This window comes from Xiphophorus hellerii, chromosome 2, assembly GCF_003331165.1.
Source record: "Xiphophorus hellerii strain 12219 chromosome 2, Xiphophorus_hellerii-4.1, whole genome shotgun sequence".
Classification (NCBI taxonomy): domain Eukaryota; kingdom Metazoa; phylum Chordata; class Actinopteri; order Cyprinodontiformes; family Poeciliidae; genus Xiphophorus; species Xiphophorus hellerii.
Window position 1 is genome coordinate 31489802 of NC_045673.1, and position 16743 is coordinate 31506544.

At 37.9% G+C, this 16743-nt stretch overlaps 2 protein-coding genes across 4 annotated transcripts in view; one reads left to right on the forward strand and one right to left on the reverse strand.

Moving 5' to 3' along the window:
- LOC116711210 (voltage-dependent calcium channel subunit alpha-2/delta-4-like) overlaps positions 1-16743 on the reverse strand; it is a 55440-nt gene that overhangs the window by 15120 nt on the left and 23577 nt on the right. For all 3 annotated transcript variants that reach the window (XM_032550626.1, XM_032550617.1, XM_032550634.1), the window contains 7 exons: positions 16616-16708; positions 16021-16142; positions 15850-15918; positions 5363-5424; positions 3517-3531; positions 3395-3439; positions 3225-3287 (listed from right to left, as the gene is read on the reverse strand). In XM_032550626.1, the coding sequence (XP_032406517.1) occupies positions 3225-3287; positions 3395-3439; positions 3517-3531; positions 5363-5424; positions 15850-15918; positions 16021-16142; positions 16616-16708 (469 nt within the window). The remainder of the gene's footprint in view (positions 1-3224; positions 3288-3394; positions 3440-3516; positions 3532-5362; positions 5425-15849; positions 15919-16020; positions 16143-16615; positions 16709-16743) is intronic.
- Positions 6957-13659, forward strand: LOC116711229 (leucine-rich repeat and transmembrane domain-containing protein 2-like). Its single transcript, XM_032550644.1, has 5 exons — positions 6957-7221; positions 7319-7408; positions 11824-11944; positions 12104-12778; positions 12870-13659. Exons 3-5 carry the CDS (start codon positions 11911-11913, stop codon positions 13331-13333), a joined length of 1173 nt encoding a protein of 390 aa, XP_032406535.1. The 5' UTR covers positions 6957-7221; positions 7319-7408; positions 11824-11910; the 3' UTR covers positions 13334-13659.

A 16743-nucleotide genomic window follows, 5' to 3' on the forward strand; every position in this document is an offset into this window, starting at 1 on the left:
AGAGGAACTAACAAGTTCATGTCATCATCTGGGAGCAGGTTACTGGTTTCTCAGTCACAAGCTGGTTGCACACCTGAGGCCAGCAGGTGTCAGTCAGTTATGGTAGATCTGAAATTTGGTTTGTTGACTGAAATATGAGAAGCTACAGACTGATAGGAGGAACCAAAGAGCTCTGTAAAGGTAAAGGCAAATCTTCTGAAGTTGGGATATAATTAATTTAATTTCACATAATTATCGCGGTAGAAGCCATTTGTTTGTTAAAATTTAATGAAATATATTTGTTCTATTTGATGTTTGTTGTGAATGATGTATACTCACAAACGAACGAGGTAATTAGTCCAACATTTAGAAACTACAGTGGCTGTAATGCGCCACAGCAAAGGTAAACAAAGGTAAAATAACCCGAACAGGTGACCAACTCAAAACCACTCCTACCTTTTTACTCTCTCTCTCTCTTTGCAGTTTAAGCACACCTGTTACCGTGGCAATCGCCTGTGCCCCGAAAGACAAGCAAAGATTACGTTAAAAACATAACATTCAGTCCGTTACGATATCAAGTTTCCAGGCTTGATATTTATTTCTCGGTTATTAATCAGCGCTTCCCTGAACACAACGATGGTTGATTGACTAGCTGTACTTGGTGCTAGAGTGGCTAACAGTCCAAAGCCCTTTCTGCTAAAATAAAATCTTTATTGTATGTCAGATACAGTACACATTGGATATTGATCTGTTTAGCTAACGTAAGACTGTGTAGCAGACAGGCTTCAAGGTGTAGAAGTTGTATCAGTACTGCCATTACGCTGTAACGGGAAGCGTGTGTTTGTGAGACGGCCACACACGTGACCACGTAGAATGGGCATCAGCCAATGAAAAACAGTCCCTGTGGTAAGGTCCATGGATGAACTGCTCTATGCTGTAGTTGGGGATATGTTTCTTGCTGCTGAGCATAATTATTTTGTGACTGAAACAAACATTGTTTTTACATCAACTTCTAAGTTATGTGAAACTTCTGTTAAAATCATTTGAAGGCTCAGAACCGGTACCGGTCCACATTATCAAGTGAGAAAAACTCGCCTGGTATAAATTACATTTTTAGCTATTGGAGTAACGCTTAAGAGAAATTTATTTAATCAAAGAATGTTATGAATATGTGTGCATGTATTCCATCTTAAGTTGGACTGCACTGATTGCAGTTTTCTGGCCGATCCCTGGTTACTGATCTTTAAAAAGCCTGACCTGCCAATTTTGATTTTGGTTGATATGAATTTTTTTTTGTCTGAAATGTTGCTAAATGTAGCAAGAAAGTCGCTGAGTTGGCAACAGTGAATATTGCTAAGTCTAAATGTTCAGACCTGACCTGGTGGGTCAGTCTGTCAGTCACACCTCTCACTGAAGAGCAGAAGAGGACAGAGACTGATTTTTAAACCTTTGATGACGAAGATAAGATTAGGAGATAACATGGGGTTCACATGTAAGTACCGGCCAATCATGATCCCCCAAAATTAAGGAAATAGGTGCCCAGAAATCAACTGGTCGATAAATCAGTTGGCCAATAAATGTATCCTATTATACATGTATATAATGTAAACAGCACTGCCAGAGATGCAATACGTTTATAGCAGGTGTGTGAATGGTCTAATGATCGGACTGCTGATTACAGCCAGTCCACAATGTTAGCAGAACTAGAGGGCCCCAAAACCAAATTTTGCTTAGGTTCCCATGGAGGCTTGGCCTGGCCCTGCTGTTCAGTCTTGTCTGACAGACATAACATTGTAGTTTTTTGAAAAGCAGGTTTGATGAATTTTCCCTGCATGGATATAAACCATCAGACCTTCTGCAAACTGGCACCTCTCTATAATGCTCCACCAAGGTCAGATGACGCTAGCAGGTGTAACAGCTGCTGTAATCTCCTTAATGCAGCATAAACACGTGGGTTAAATCCTAATCTGCATTTAAATCCCATGAACCATCCAGATGTTTTTGATAAGACCATAAAATGATCCAAAGAGTCGCAAAACCCTGAAATTCCTTTTTCATCCAAAATAACAGTCAGAGAGATGAAGAGCAGTTCCACAACTAAATCTGAATAATTATAAAAAAAATGCAGCTTTGGGATTCCAAGTAGCCTGGACTTATTGGTTCAAAAATAAATAAAACTTAAATTAATTTCAAAAAGACTTTGCTCACCACCATAAGGAAAAATATCTTTAGAAAGTACTTAATCAATATGTACCTTTTGCTTAATGCAGATCTTTGAAATACAATACAGGACTACTGAGCATTGCAGATGAAACTGATGCATTTTATGACTTTATTCTTATGTTAGGTTAAACCCCAAACTACTTAAATCATTGGGAGACTTTGGTAAAAAGTCATATTTTTATCAGCATTTTTCTTTTTACTGGAAGAAATATTAACATCTGTTCCAAAATTCTCAAAATATTCAAAAAACTATTTGTTTTTTGATAATTGCATTGAGAAATCAGCTGACCGGGAGTAACTATTTAAATGTAACAGACTCACATCGAGGCGATTCCCACTTAATAAGAAAATTACAATATTAATAATAATCACAAGAAAGTCAACATGTTACTTTAAATGTTTTGTCATATTTAGTAGGATTTCTATTTGTTGGCGTAGTCAGTGACATTGCAAATGAGAAAGGTACTAAGACACTTTGAAATACCTACTGAAGAAAAACCAAAATACAAAAAAACATATTGATAATTTGTCAATATTGCACAAAGAACCATGTGTGATTTCATATTTTGCTTCCAAAGTTTTAGATTAAGAAACCTCTGGGAGCAGAATTCATTACTCAAAGAATCAGATTAAACATTTCATTGTCTGGTTGTGCTGCCATTTTGTTGCGCTTCTCTCTCAGACTATTTTAACGAATACAAAACTGTTGTCTTTAAATTACTACATGAGACAAGATGTCTTCAGCTAAAGTGAAATAAATAACTAAAGGCTAATAAAGTCTCCAGAATCAAGGTTTTATTAAAGAGGAATATCATAGTGTTTTAACTCCATTATGACCACATTTATATGCCTTACTTACGTAAGGATTCCACACAGACAGGCACCAGATATTACTTCTTGTTTAGCTGCTCTCATGGTTTAATTGTAAATAAAATATAACTTACCTGTTATTGCACAACTGTGGTATTTGTTTAAAGCTACATCCGAGTTATAACAAGAGCAGAATTGCCGATGAAACTTACTTCATTCCTCTCTTTAGACAGCAGGATGAAACCATTGTTGTCAACTAGGTAGCAACTCAGGTCCTGATAAAATATGAGCAAAACTAATTCTTGTAGTTATTTGTTGTTAAAATCAAAGGGAATAGCTTTTGTGAAGATCATCATATAAAAAGGTAAAGTCATGTACTTACATCACTTTCACAGCTCAGAGGACACACCCCCTCAACATTTGAGCACTGAAAACAAAAGAAAGAAGGTCATTTTAACTTGATGAGAGTAGTAAAAATAATAATAATAAAACCTAATTACTTACATCTGTGTCACTGGGCTAGAAGAAACACACACAAAGAAAAGTGATGAAGACCAAAAGCTACAGATTTAAATCAGTTCAACATTATCATGCTCCACACACCAGTCAGTCCTATATTTATGACTTGGGAGGGAATAATTTGAGGGAATGGGAAAACAAAAGTATTTTCTGATGCATCAAGATGGATGATTCTGACTTTATTTACAAAAGACAAAATTTGATTATCTTCATGATTTGAGAATCTGGGCATTTTGATGTTGAATATAACATGAAAAAACAGAATCACTTTTCCAGGATCCATGGCATGGGCAGAATGAGTGACAATGAAATGAAATTACTTGAAATACAAAAAAATAAAAAAAATAAAACAATACTAAAAGTTTCAGTTTGGAGGTTGATGAAAAACAACACTGCAAGCCAGAAGCCAGTCAAGCTAATGATTCCAAACATTTCTTGTTACTCAAATAGGCATTCCACTAAAACCTGATCCTGAACCTTTACCTACCGAACACAACAGGTAAAAAACATCTAACAGTGATCTCTTTTGATACAATCTTATGTCACATATGCATATTGTCATACATATTTTCAGCATGGTGTCTGCTCCAGACAGGAACAGTGAAGAAGAATCATGAGTGTCCAGTAGAGGGATTTAGTTTAGTTAGAGATAAATCAGGTTTGTGGCTGGTCCCTCCCACCTCTAATCAACAGAGCAAATCACTGATTCCCTTCTTTTCACTTTTGCTTTATCTCATCTTCATGTTTGCATAAGTCTGGTTATGGTTAATTTAGGAATGTCTATTAATAATGATAATAAAAATGATTATGATTGTATCTTCTATTTCATATTATCTTAAGGCACCAAGATAAAATATAACTTAACATCTTGTTCCATGATTGTCTTCCATTTTTGTTACCCAAACAGTATTGACCAGTGAACAGCAAAACACTAAGCAGATAAACCAACAAAAAAAAAAGAAAGAAAAAAACCCTGTATGAGTCTTTTGGGGGTCTGTGAGCTAGCTGCTGTCGCTCACCAGACATTTAGACTTTGAGTTTCAGTTTAGTTGAGGACAGATATTTAATACAGAATATATACTTAGCTACTAAAACAACAGCTGGAAAAAAGTATCTTTAGCTTGCTTTTTTTTTTTTTAGTGAATGTAAGTACCAGAAATTAAAAAGGGATTTTTGGAAATGTTAATAACATTGTGGAAAAGATTCTTTGTTATGTCACTAAGCAAAGATATGTTTAGTTCTACATTGTGCAACAAGCAGTCTGTAAAAAGATGTTTTTATGTTTACAGAAAAACTATCTCAATTATTCACTTTTTCTCACAGATTGAGGATGACGCATCAAGAAACACAATAAAATAAGGAAGGTTCAATGGTAGTGTGAGGTATCTATTAGGAGTACACCAATTGCAGTTTTCTGGCCAATTACCAATCTTTAAACGCCTGACCTGCCGAGTGAAATGTCGCTAAATATAGCAAGAAAGTTATTGAGTTGATAACAGTGGGAACGTTTGGACATGACCTGGTAGGTCAGTCAAGCCTCTCTCACAGCAGAGCAGAAGAGAACAGTTGATTTGTAGAACTTTGGTGAGGTAGATAAGATCAGAGAATAAGATCAACTTCACATGTAAGTATCAGCCGATCATCAATCCCCCAGAATTAAAGAAATCAAGGCTGATTTATCAGCTGGTCGATTTATCGATGCACCCCTAATAAATATGAACTTGAGCAAAGGAGGGCACTTAAAAATGAAAAGAGACGACTAACAGTCAACATCATTCAGTTTATCAAACATCCCACAAATTGCTCATGAGTGCTTTCGTCTTGCATTCACCTGCTTGGCAATGGCCCAGAACCTTTTTTCCAGCCAATCCAAGGACATCTGCACCCCTATAGCTAAAAATAGGAGACACAAACACACACACAGTGTCAGAACAGCTGCAAGACAAGTTGGAATCTGCAGAGGTAACACTTTGTTTTGTTTGCTGAAGAAGGACTAAGGGCAGAAAATCGCCCAAAGCCTTACCTCTGTCTGTACAGAGGACGGAGCTGTTAGCACTTTTGCTTACAGTGGCATCTTTCTGCTTAGAAATGAGCATATCCCACCTGTGCATAAATTGGTAGGATACATGCACAGGTAAGAGCTTTCTCCCCCTGCCCCAAAACATGCAGGTTATGTTTACTGGCCTCTGAGTTGCCATTAAGTGTGAGTGTGTGCATGTTTTTTTTTGTCTATTTTTTGTGTCTCTAGTTTGTCCGGTGTTGGACCTGCGACCTGTCCAATGTGGACTTACCTTTTCTCATAGGAATAGAAAATGGATGGATGGATTTATGGAAATAGGAATTTAACCTTTGCTTAAATGACTGTAAAGTTTTACTGCCATGTGTTCTGTTTCCCTCCATGATAAATATAGAAGCTGTCAGACAAAAGTCCTGTATCTTCATTTTAGGTAGTGGTGGGACTCTATTAAAATTGCAGGGTCTGTAAATAATTAATCATAATTAATCACGTTTTAATCAAACTATTTATTATCAAAATTTAGGTTATTTAAGCATCAGAATGGTGCAAAGTGTTGCTATACCCATTAGAGTTCAAGTGTTTCAGGAAATGTGAACTGTGAGTGTTAGCATTAGCATTGGGGACATCTGTGCTGCTGTTAGATGTTTAACATTGAGATGCTATTTTAGTCTTGAAAAGCTTCACTGCAAGGCTAACTGCTTTTAGCAAACCTTGAACACAGTCTTACAGAGAATTAGCTCTCACTGGGAGAAGCAACTTAATCGTCAACGCTGTTGTTTCTAAAGGCTGATTGTGCATCAGATTTATGGGCATACCAGAAACACACAAATACAAAGGCACCTTTGTATGTAAAAAAAAAAAATTATTAATTGCGTAAAAAATTTCAATGTGTTAAAATCAATGCAATTATTTAATCAAAAGTAACCACGGTTTATCCTGGTCCTAATTTTAAGTAATTTAGTTTTTGTGTAAGAATCCAATCTACTGGTCATCTTTTGTGTTGCTGTCTGGTTCCCATTAATAAACTCATATTGGAGATAGAAGGTTTAAGTTCAACAGAGATAACCATATTTATTTTTTTATAGAACATAAATTATTAGTCAAACTCCAAGTGAAAACTTTTAGGTCATCTGTAAAGAATGACCTTTAAGTCATTAAATGTTCAAAGAAATGATTATGATGATGATGCTGATGATAACTCATCTGTATTATAAAGAAATATTTCATGATAGAAAACATTAGATTAGGAACTATTTTGGAAAACTAGGTGGAGTTAAAATAGCATAAAAGCTTTCCAAAACTTAGTACTAAACCTAATCTAAAAGCAGCACTTCTTATGAGGCCCAGGCTTCGGGAACGATAAGAAGAAAAACATAGTATTTGTTGGGAAATACTGTGGAGAACTCTGTGTGTGTGTGCAAGAACACACACCCCAACACACGCCCGCACACACACAGCAGGAGCACTGTGTGTCTTGTCTAGTCTCTGTTTGCTCTCTTTCTCTCTCCTCTGCTCAGTAAGTTGGCAGATTGCACGCTGGATGGAGAGCTCTGCCTGACCTAGGAAGCTCAGTGAGCCAGTGATGACGATGAAGAGGAGGAGGCAATAATCACGGGTGGATGAACTGGACTCAATTTCAAATCCAGCTATAGATTCCTACTTTACAAAGAAGAGTAAGTTCCTGTAGCTTTTATACATTTTCCCTTTCAGGGTAATTCTAGCTCGTTCAGAGTCAAGATTTTTTTCAAGCTAAAACCCTTTTCTGTATAGCAGGTACCTCAGTGAAAAATGCAGATAAAGAAGAACAGGAATGATCTATCTTCGCTGCCTCTCTCTGGAGTCTAAAAAGCCGAGCAGACGGTGAGTTGCTTGACAGTTTTGTCCAGATTATGTGCACAAAATACAATAACCTAAGTTAAGTCGTTCTTCTGGACGTTGTAAAATTTCAATGCTGCAATAAACCACACATAATATGGTAATCATAATAGCTTACAATCTATTTCTTATTATCTTTATCTAGTTTGAAAACTATTTGAAAAAACAACTATATCTTAGTTTTCTAAACTTCTGTACAGTACAAACATTTTGCAGATGTGTGACAAATGTTAGTATTTCTGTTTGCTAAATAAAAACAGCAAAAGTCGGTTTGCCGATGTGAGTGGGGAAAGATGTAGGAGGATTTGCAGAGATTTTACCTTCACCGCAGCCACTGCCTGACAAGTAAGGTTATGCTGGCTGAGAGAAAGACCTTCAGTGCTGAGCTTCTCTTTTTTATTGATGTTCTGTAAAGGAGCAGCAGCATGACCCTGAGGATCAGCAAGCACATGTAACACACAGAGATATAGCAGTATAGTCTGTAATCCCCATGATGTTGGTGACATTAATTCATTGTGATTTAAAGTAAAATGGGCGCACCGTTATATCACACTGAGTGTGTATGTCTGTGTGTAAATGCATTAGCATACTTTTTTCCCTGCTCATCTCTGCCTCAGTCTGGATGCTGCAGTGTGATGGTACTGCAGAACTTTTGCCCTGCTGTTTCTCTCGAGCTGTTTGAAAGAAAAATTGCTGCACTGGGGCTCAGGGGAGTGGGGTGTTAGTGAGATAGGGATGTTAACTAAAAACTGGAGGAAAGTGGAGAAATTGCAAACAGCAAAACTTCCAAAAATGATTGGAAGTTTTACTCTGAAGAGTAAAACTTCCAATCATAAAGACAGACTGCTAGTTTTCATGAAACAGAATGCTACTTGTGCCTCCTGCCAAAGGTTCCTGCCCCCTTTATTCGTAAAGGTCCTCCCTTTACAAATAAAGGGAGGACCTAAAACTCCAAAAGTGAGCTTGAGGTAAGACAGCTGCGTTGTCTAACTTTGTGTTATGATAACATTGTGGCAGCAGGTAAAGATATTTTCTATTCTTTTAGCTGTCTTCAAATATGTAGGTGTTGTGGTATAAAATAAAACTTCTTTGGGAAAAGAAAAAACAAATCCAAAGGGCCACAAGTGACTAAGGGCTGTCATAGGAGTAAAGCTACTGCACATTTCAAGAATATTTAAAGAGGAAGTAGATGATTTAGAACTAATTTAGTCACTTAGCCTATAGTAGAAAATGTTATATCTGTTCCAACAAGTAAAAAATGGAAAAGTAAACATGCCAGATTTACAGGGAGTTGTAATATGACTGCATTGGAAATAATTATGTTGAATAAAATTAATTAGATTGCATGTAAATAAGAATTCATTTGAGGGACCGGGCCAGGTGTTTGACCACCATCTGAACAGGCTCCTGGAGCCTCAGTCTTACTCCACACCCTTCAACTGTTGTGTTAGCTGTCTAAACTAGCTGCTGGTGCCACAGCTGTTTCACTGGCCCTCTAGTCATCATTCCTCTTCAGCAACAGCACAAACTTTTACTGGAACGTTTGCAGGGCTGGTCTGGTTGGAGAAAAACGCTGGTCAACCGATCAATCCTTACTTGGCTACACCCATGGGCGTAGGTTTGGGTATGGACGGTCGTGACATGTCACGACCAATATTCAAGGGATATAAAATAGTCCCGACCAATTTTTGCCATATTAATTAAAAAAAAACAACATATGTATTTTTTAACAAAAACAAAATAAATAAACGAAAATCTAGATTGATTAGTTTAATATTTCAATATACTACGCAGTGGTAGCATTCATTTTAAAATTCGCTGTTATGAACTATGACGACCCATGCCGCTATTGGCTCAAAGAACGTGGATCTCCGTACTTTGATTAGCTGACAGGCGGCGGCCAGCTGGCCACACGCGGAACGGAAGCTTGGTCCATGGTGCTGAAAGTGAACGCGTCTCCTTCTGAGTTTGACATTTATTATGAGTCTCCGAGACCATGTCGCCACCAAAAAAGAAAAGGACGACAGACATTAGAAGTTATTTCGCTACCTCGGCTGTAAGTACAGTGAGTGGACCCATAAGTTAGATATCTATCACGCAACGCATTTGTTGTAAAGTCCGGTGTTTAGTAAGGTCAGCACTGAATGTGAGGTAGAATAGGTCTGTTAATTATGTAATATTTTTTCACATAGGATGCTCAGACAGCAGAGCAAGGGGCAGAGCAGAACGATGGAGAGGTGGCTGGAGCTTCAAATAATTTTATGTTGTTATCTGCAATTGTGTTTGTTGTATAATCAGTAGATCCAGAGGATATTTCTTTTGATCTTACTTGTCATGTTTGCTGAATTTTGAACAGGAAAAAGTAAAGTGTTCTTGAACTGATCTGCTGAGTATGACTGTATCGAAGTTATGGTTATGGTTGGGAGCGGGGGGGGGGGGGGGGGGGGGGGGGGGGGGGGGGGGGTCAGTAAGTAAGTTGTAAGGTCCCACCAAAACTTAGACCAAACCTACGCCCTTGGCTACACCTATCAGGTTAGCTCCAGCCCCATCAGATCATCAGCTACTCAAACCAAACACGCTAAGCTCTGCTTATTTCTCCCTGGTGTTCTCCCTCCATTAGCTCCTTCATTTTCTCCTCCATAATTTCTATATCTCTTCCCAGTCTTGTCTTCTTCCAGAAGTTACTGTTCCCATTCAACAGGATAACCTGGACAAAGATCTGCATCATTTGCATGTTCTTTGTTAAAGAAACTTTTGAGCTTTTTTCCTGTCTGCTGAGCATCTAACTTATGTGGACCAGAAGCTTAAATGACATGACATGCTAGGCTACTTCTGGTTTTAAACAGTCCTTAGAATGAATGAAAAAATATTTTTTTTTTTTTACTAGAAGGTACAATATACAGTTAAAAATGAGAACTTGAATTCAGATTTTGGTCACACAGATACTGTATATCAATAATCTAATGTAGCCAGTGGGTTTCCTGAGTTTCAATATGAGTGATGTACAAAACATACATGGTGCATGTACACATAAGACAGTGTTTAGTATTATTTTTATGTGGTGGGATGGAAGGGACTGATGTAGGACGGCTGCAGTGGAGGTGGTGATTATTGAGTATTGGGTATGTATTCATCCAGATTTGTTTACCCATTTTACAACAGCAGTTGGTCATACTGATCATGCTGCTACAATCACCAAAAGTATTTACTTGTCTGCCTTCGCCCACATACAAATGTAAGTATCATTTCAAACTTTAATCTATGATGGTTGTGCACCCCTGCATAAGCTCATCAAGAAAGACTTTTCACAAGATTTAGGAGTGTGTTTTATAACTACAGAAACACATTTATAAGGATAGACACAGACATAGGATGAGGCCTGGCTTACAGCATCTACTCCACTAATAATTTACCACCTTTAGAATACTAATTCATACCAAAGATGGTCTTTTGGGTTGAAGACAGAAAAAGATGAATGCCAGTCAAGTTCTTCCACACCAAACTCTTTCTTTGTCTTTATTGTTTTGCTTTGTTCACTTTTTTGGAGTCACGTGGGAAAAGGAATAGGGCCACCCCCAAATCCCAAATCACTGGGAGCATGAAACTTTCCAATGTATCTTAGTAAGAGTTCCTTTTACTGAAACTAAGAGCCTGAGACCGGCTCCTGTGAATCAACCCTACGCCATAATCCTCCCTACAACAAACCTTAACATTTAACTCAACCGAGTCGAACAAGTGCTGTTCTTCAGGGAACAGTCAAATTCATATTTGTCCATCATATTGTCAAACAGCAAGGCATGATTGAGAGAAAGTCTGATGCTCAACAAACCAGTTCTCTACATCACCTTTCATTGCAACATTTAGACCCATCTGCTTGGCCATGGTGACAAGCAAGACAAGTTAAATTAAGCTTTCCAGGCAACAGAAGGTTGTACGAAGTTTGAAAGTTGGTAGCTAACGAGTGTGTAGAAATTTGAGGATGCACTATGCTGCACTGACAGCATAGTAAACTGATTCAGCTCTGTAATTTTTTCTGCCCTACTGCATTAGAGGTGAGTTGTTACTAGTTTCTTCAAAATTTTTGTAATAGCATCAACAGTTGACTATAAATTATTTAGTAGTGAGAAAAACTCTCTACTGTAGTTAATCCACTAGTGACATCCTGTCATGGTACAACACAGCAATTTCTTAAACCCCTGAGAGTGACTCATCCTGCCACAAATATTATGAAAAGTATCCTGCATCCCAGATTTTATAAACCTGTCTATGGAAGTGATGGACTCATCTGAATGTTATACTTTGGAAACATGTCTTTTTATGTTTTCCCCATCAAAAACTCAATTCTACTTCAATTTCATAACCCCATTGTGCTTTAACATTTTCTTTAACTACCTCTTCAGGTTGAACCTGGATGTCAGGGTTACCCAGCGACAAGCAAGACCAGCCAAATGTAAACCAGCGCTTACGGCAGAGTTAATGCTGAAGACATGAGGCATGGACAGAGTCACCATGGGAGTTTGGGTGAGTTTCTATAAACCCACCCTTCACACTGTAGGAATGCAGTTACTCCTTCTGTTGTTGTGCAACTCCAAACTAAGAACGAGTTTGTAAGAATTTTAATATCTCTGTCCACAGGAGTGTTTCTAAGAATGCTATTCTTCATTTGTTCATGTCTTCTAGTCTATGAGGCTTCCACTGGAGTGGTGCTGGTTCTGCTGGGGCTTCTGGGCTCAGTCAGTGGCTGTCCTACTATCTGCACCTGCTATCACAACACAACTGACTGCTCTGCTGTGGGGCTCGTCTCTCTGATGCCCATCCAAAAGCAGCTAGGCTTGGATTCACTAGTGCTCCATCTTTCTCAGAACAACCTGTCCTCCTTGGGTAGCAGTGACATGCTGAACCTCAGCAACGTGGAGCTCCTGGATCTGTCCCACAACCATTTTCACAGCTTGCAGCCTAGAGCTTTCATTGGCCTGAGCAGCCTTCAGTGGTTAAATCTCTCTTCTAACTACCTTGGTGTTATTGTAACAGCCTCTGACCTCCCTAACAGCACAGTGACTGGCCACGGACTGAATGGAAGTGTTGGTTTAAGCAAGGAGGTCTTCCAGGGATTGTGGCAGCTTCAGGGGCTTGATCTGTCCTCTAATAGCCTTCTATTGTTGCCAAAGGGCCTCCTGGATGGGCTTCAGAGACTCACCTGGTTGTCCCTGGCTCGCAATCGGCTTAAGACCCTGGACAGAGTTACATTTGAGCCCCTAGTTAACCTCCAGCAGCTCCAGTTGGCTGGAAACCATTGGGAATGTGACTGCAAATTGAGGGATTTCAAGAACTGGATGGAGTGGTTAATTTACAGAGGTAAGCAGGTCAGCATGTCCAAAATAGGCGATGAGAGTAGTTTGATACAACATTGTCATGTTGTCTACTCACCTGTCTCTTTGTCTTACAGATGGGCAGGTAGATGTGATGCAGTGCAATTTCCCCAGGAACCTGAAGGGCAGGGACATCCGTAGCATTCCAGCAGAGATGTTCACTTATTGTGCAAGTCCAACCAAGGATGTTGCATTGAATCAGGCCACTAAGCCTCCCTGCCCGCCAGGGCGGCTCAGCAGCACGGATGAGTGTGTTCGGCAGCGACATAGGCCAGTCAGCGTACGCAGAGCACATGGCACACAAATAGTGGCGGGAGTGGTGTGTGGCACAGTGTGCATCATGATGGTTGTTGCAGCAACTTACGGCTGTATCTATGCCTCACTCATGGCTCGGTACCAGAGAAAGATGAAGAGCCGTGGGCAGCCTCTGATAGCCAAGTCTGGAACTGAAACTGACCTGGATGACATCCCAGCTTTATCTACTGACACACCCAAAGACGGCTATGACTTTGTGTATGGATATCGAATCAGCAGCTTCTGACACGCCGAGATCCAATTGCTTTGGCAACTTTGCTCTTCAGTTCTCAAACAGTGTCTCCACGGAGAAACTATGCAATTCTGTCACTGTGCTAAAACTCTTTGGGCATGGAGTGATTGTATAACTACTTTAAAAAGTTAGACTAGGTGAAATTTAAAAACTGTAGCACATTTGAAATGCATTGGTGTTCTTCATATGAAACATATAGGTGTGCTGATTGGCACATCTGGACATTCTAGTTTTTTTATTTGTGTTTTCCTTTCTCTATCAAAGCATCTGACTACAAGCTTAAGATGCATAACAATACAAATTAAATTAGTTTCCCACCAGTTGTGTCCGTTTAATATTTGACAACTTGTAAAATTATGTTAATTTAGTATTTTTCTATCATATCTTCTCAGTACAGACAATGATATATGAGTGAATACAGCTTTAAGCTTTAATGTAACAACTACATCTAAATACTTACAGACTTCTGCTGTCACCTAGAGGAGAAGCTCTGAACTACAAACCCCTTCTGTCAAGGTACGACATTTATGGCAACTCTCCCTTTAAATACCAACTGCTGCATTAACATGTGAGGACGTCACATGACCAATCCTTAATAATCAAGGATTTCTCTGGAAGTTTCTCTCTTTTGAGGAATGAATTTGTTTGAAACATTACCTCAAACTCAGTTGCACTCCTCATCAAGCTAAGGATAGCAATTCATTTTCTCTCAGCAGTATTTTTTTTTCAAAATAACTTCACAAAGTTCAGTTTTTGGCCAAATTACATCACAATGACAGCATCTGCTGTGATTTCCAATTGAATCCCTTAAAAATGTGTAAGTTGTGAATCATCTGAGGTAGGTTTTATTTATAAACCTGGAGCATTATTCTGTCCTTATTTCTTCTGGATGATCTCTATCTCAAAGACCCCTGCTGTTTTGAAAGGTGGGTCAGAATTTTTATAAATATCCTTTACTTACACTACTGTAGGGAAATTTCTGATCATTATCAAAATTATTATTATCAGCGTTTTCATTACCAAAATGCAACATTTCTTTAGGTTATTCTGTTTTTTTAAGTGAACTTATGTTAGAAAATGAATTCACATCTAACATCTGTGGATAAAAGTCAGTGGTAAACCTTTCCTCTCACAGCTGTGTCATGTCTACTTGGATGACATCCAAAATGTAAAACCGCCACCATCAAAACAGGAACAGACACACAGCTCACAGTGGTTCAACACTGAAGCTGGTGACTTATTGAACATGTTCAAATGATGAATATCAGCATGAATTAATTCATTTTAATCAATTAGAAAAATTGGTTACAACTTATTTGACAAGTTGGGCATAAGGCTGACTGTCATAAACATGACATAACAAAAAGATGAAGGCGCCTTCATGAATGTTTACGACTGTTGTCATGACATGTCATTTGGTAAATAATGACACTTTTCATGCAAAATTGACACATTTAGTGAACGTTTAGTGCAAAATTTAAATCAATTATGCATGAAAAGTGTCAATATTTACCAAATGACACTTCATGACAACAGTCATAAACATTCATGAAGACTCCTTCATGTTCATAACAGATGTTATGTCATGTTTATGACAGTGTCATGTCACTCTTATGCACAATCCGTCAAACAAAGTGTTATCAAAAAAAATCTACAATGAGAGCTGAAGCAAATTTCAGTTTCATTGGATTTACTGTAAAATAATATTTGGTGTGATGTTCAGATGACTGAGCAAATCATGAAGTAGTGGTTTAAGACTATGCATGCTTTAGCAACCAGATTGATACATCTTTTTTTTCCCGTTTTATTTAATTTTCAGCTGAATGCTACAGAATGCTAGATTTGGAAGAATTATTTTTTTTATGCCATTAAAAGGTGGCAAGTTGACACCAGTGATTCTCTGTAGTGACTGATCTGTCAGGGACTGAATTGATCCTTCTCAAGCTGCTCCAGAGAGAGGTTATATTGTAACCCACCATTAGCAAGATCAGTTAAATCCCAGCAACTAATATTCTGTAGCTGCAGGCGACACATTCTGAATTATGTCTGAATTTGTTCTTTTTATGTAAACAAAAATATATCAGGAGCATCAGTAGATTTGAGTTAAATTTGACACTTTTTTTTAAAATAAGAAATTTTTTGTCAAAAGTGATTTATTTAGGTAATAAATAATCAATAAATAAATACTTTTGGCAAAAAAAATTGACTTAGCACTTTTTTTTAGGAAGGTGGCCATATGTTTGTTTTTTTTTCCAGCAGGTCCACTTCAGACAAGTGGACCTGAATCCCTTAAAAATGATTAAGGGATTCAGACTAGGTGAAATTTAAAAACTTCACCTAGAAAAATCAGAAACTAATTGCTTCTGATTTTTGATAAAGCATGAATTCATGTTAACATCAAATGTTGTTTTTTATTTCCTTTCTCGTGATCAATCCATATTGTTAGTAGAAAATGTATTTGACACGACGTTCTCCAGAAAGTGGATCAGGACTACAGCAGTGACACTGACCTCCAGCCATGGCCATTCTTTCTCCAGATGACACGGTGACAGCTGTTGTTGCTATAACATACTTCACTCCTGTTAGGAGAACAATAATTCTCAATAAACTCATATTTACTGACTGGTTATTTGCAAAGAATAAAAACCAAATATGTTTAGTTAAGAGATATGAGTGTAGACCTTTGTCATTAACAGCATAGTACAAAAATCTCCCAGGAGTGTTTTCCACCGCCAGGCGGTACCAGAGGGGGAAATGGTCAATGGTGAACAGGTTGTCTTTGTCTGATGGAGTCAGGAATTTTCTGTAAGTGATAAATTTAACTTTAGATCAACTTTTACTTTGTTTGTTTTAAACAAATTAAAAAAGTGATTTTGTCCAATATCACTTTCAGCATCACTGAACATCAGATTTGTTCAGATAAAAGTACATCAGAATAAAACACATGCATTTCTAATCTGTTTACTACATTAAAAGTACATATTAAAAAAAATCTTTAACTTGGCATTAAACATATTTTCTATTCTAAGAAATTAAATGTCATGTTTTCAGTAGTTTTTAGAGGAAAATCATCATAATTAACTGAAATAAAAGTTCAGTTTATATACTGTGCTTCACTTATTGAAGTGAACTACTGAAATAAACAAACTTTTTGATAATATTCTAATTTAATGAGAGCCACCAGTATGATGTATCATCTACATGTTCTGTTATGTAAGTGAGATTTACTTTCTGCTACAAAGACAGACTATGACAAGTCGGTGTTCTCATCCTTACTTTGCCACTCTTTTCTCCGTTCCTGCATATCTCATTAACCTCATCAGGCCCGAGCGAGTCCCAAGAAAAGCTGTCTCCACCCCCGGCTCCACCCTGCACACACAATACATTAGACAGGAATGACATAC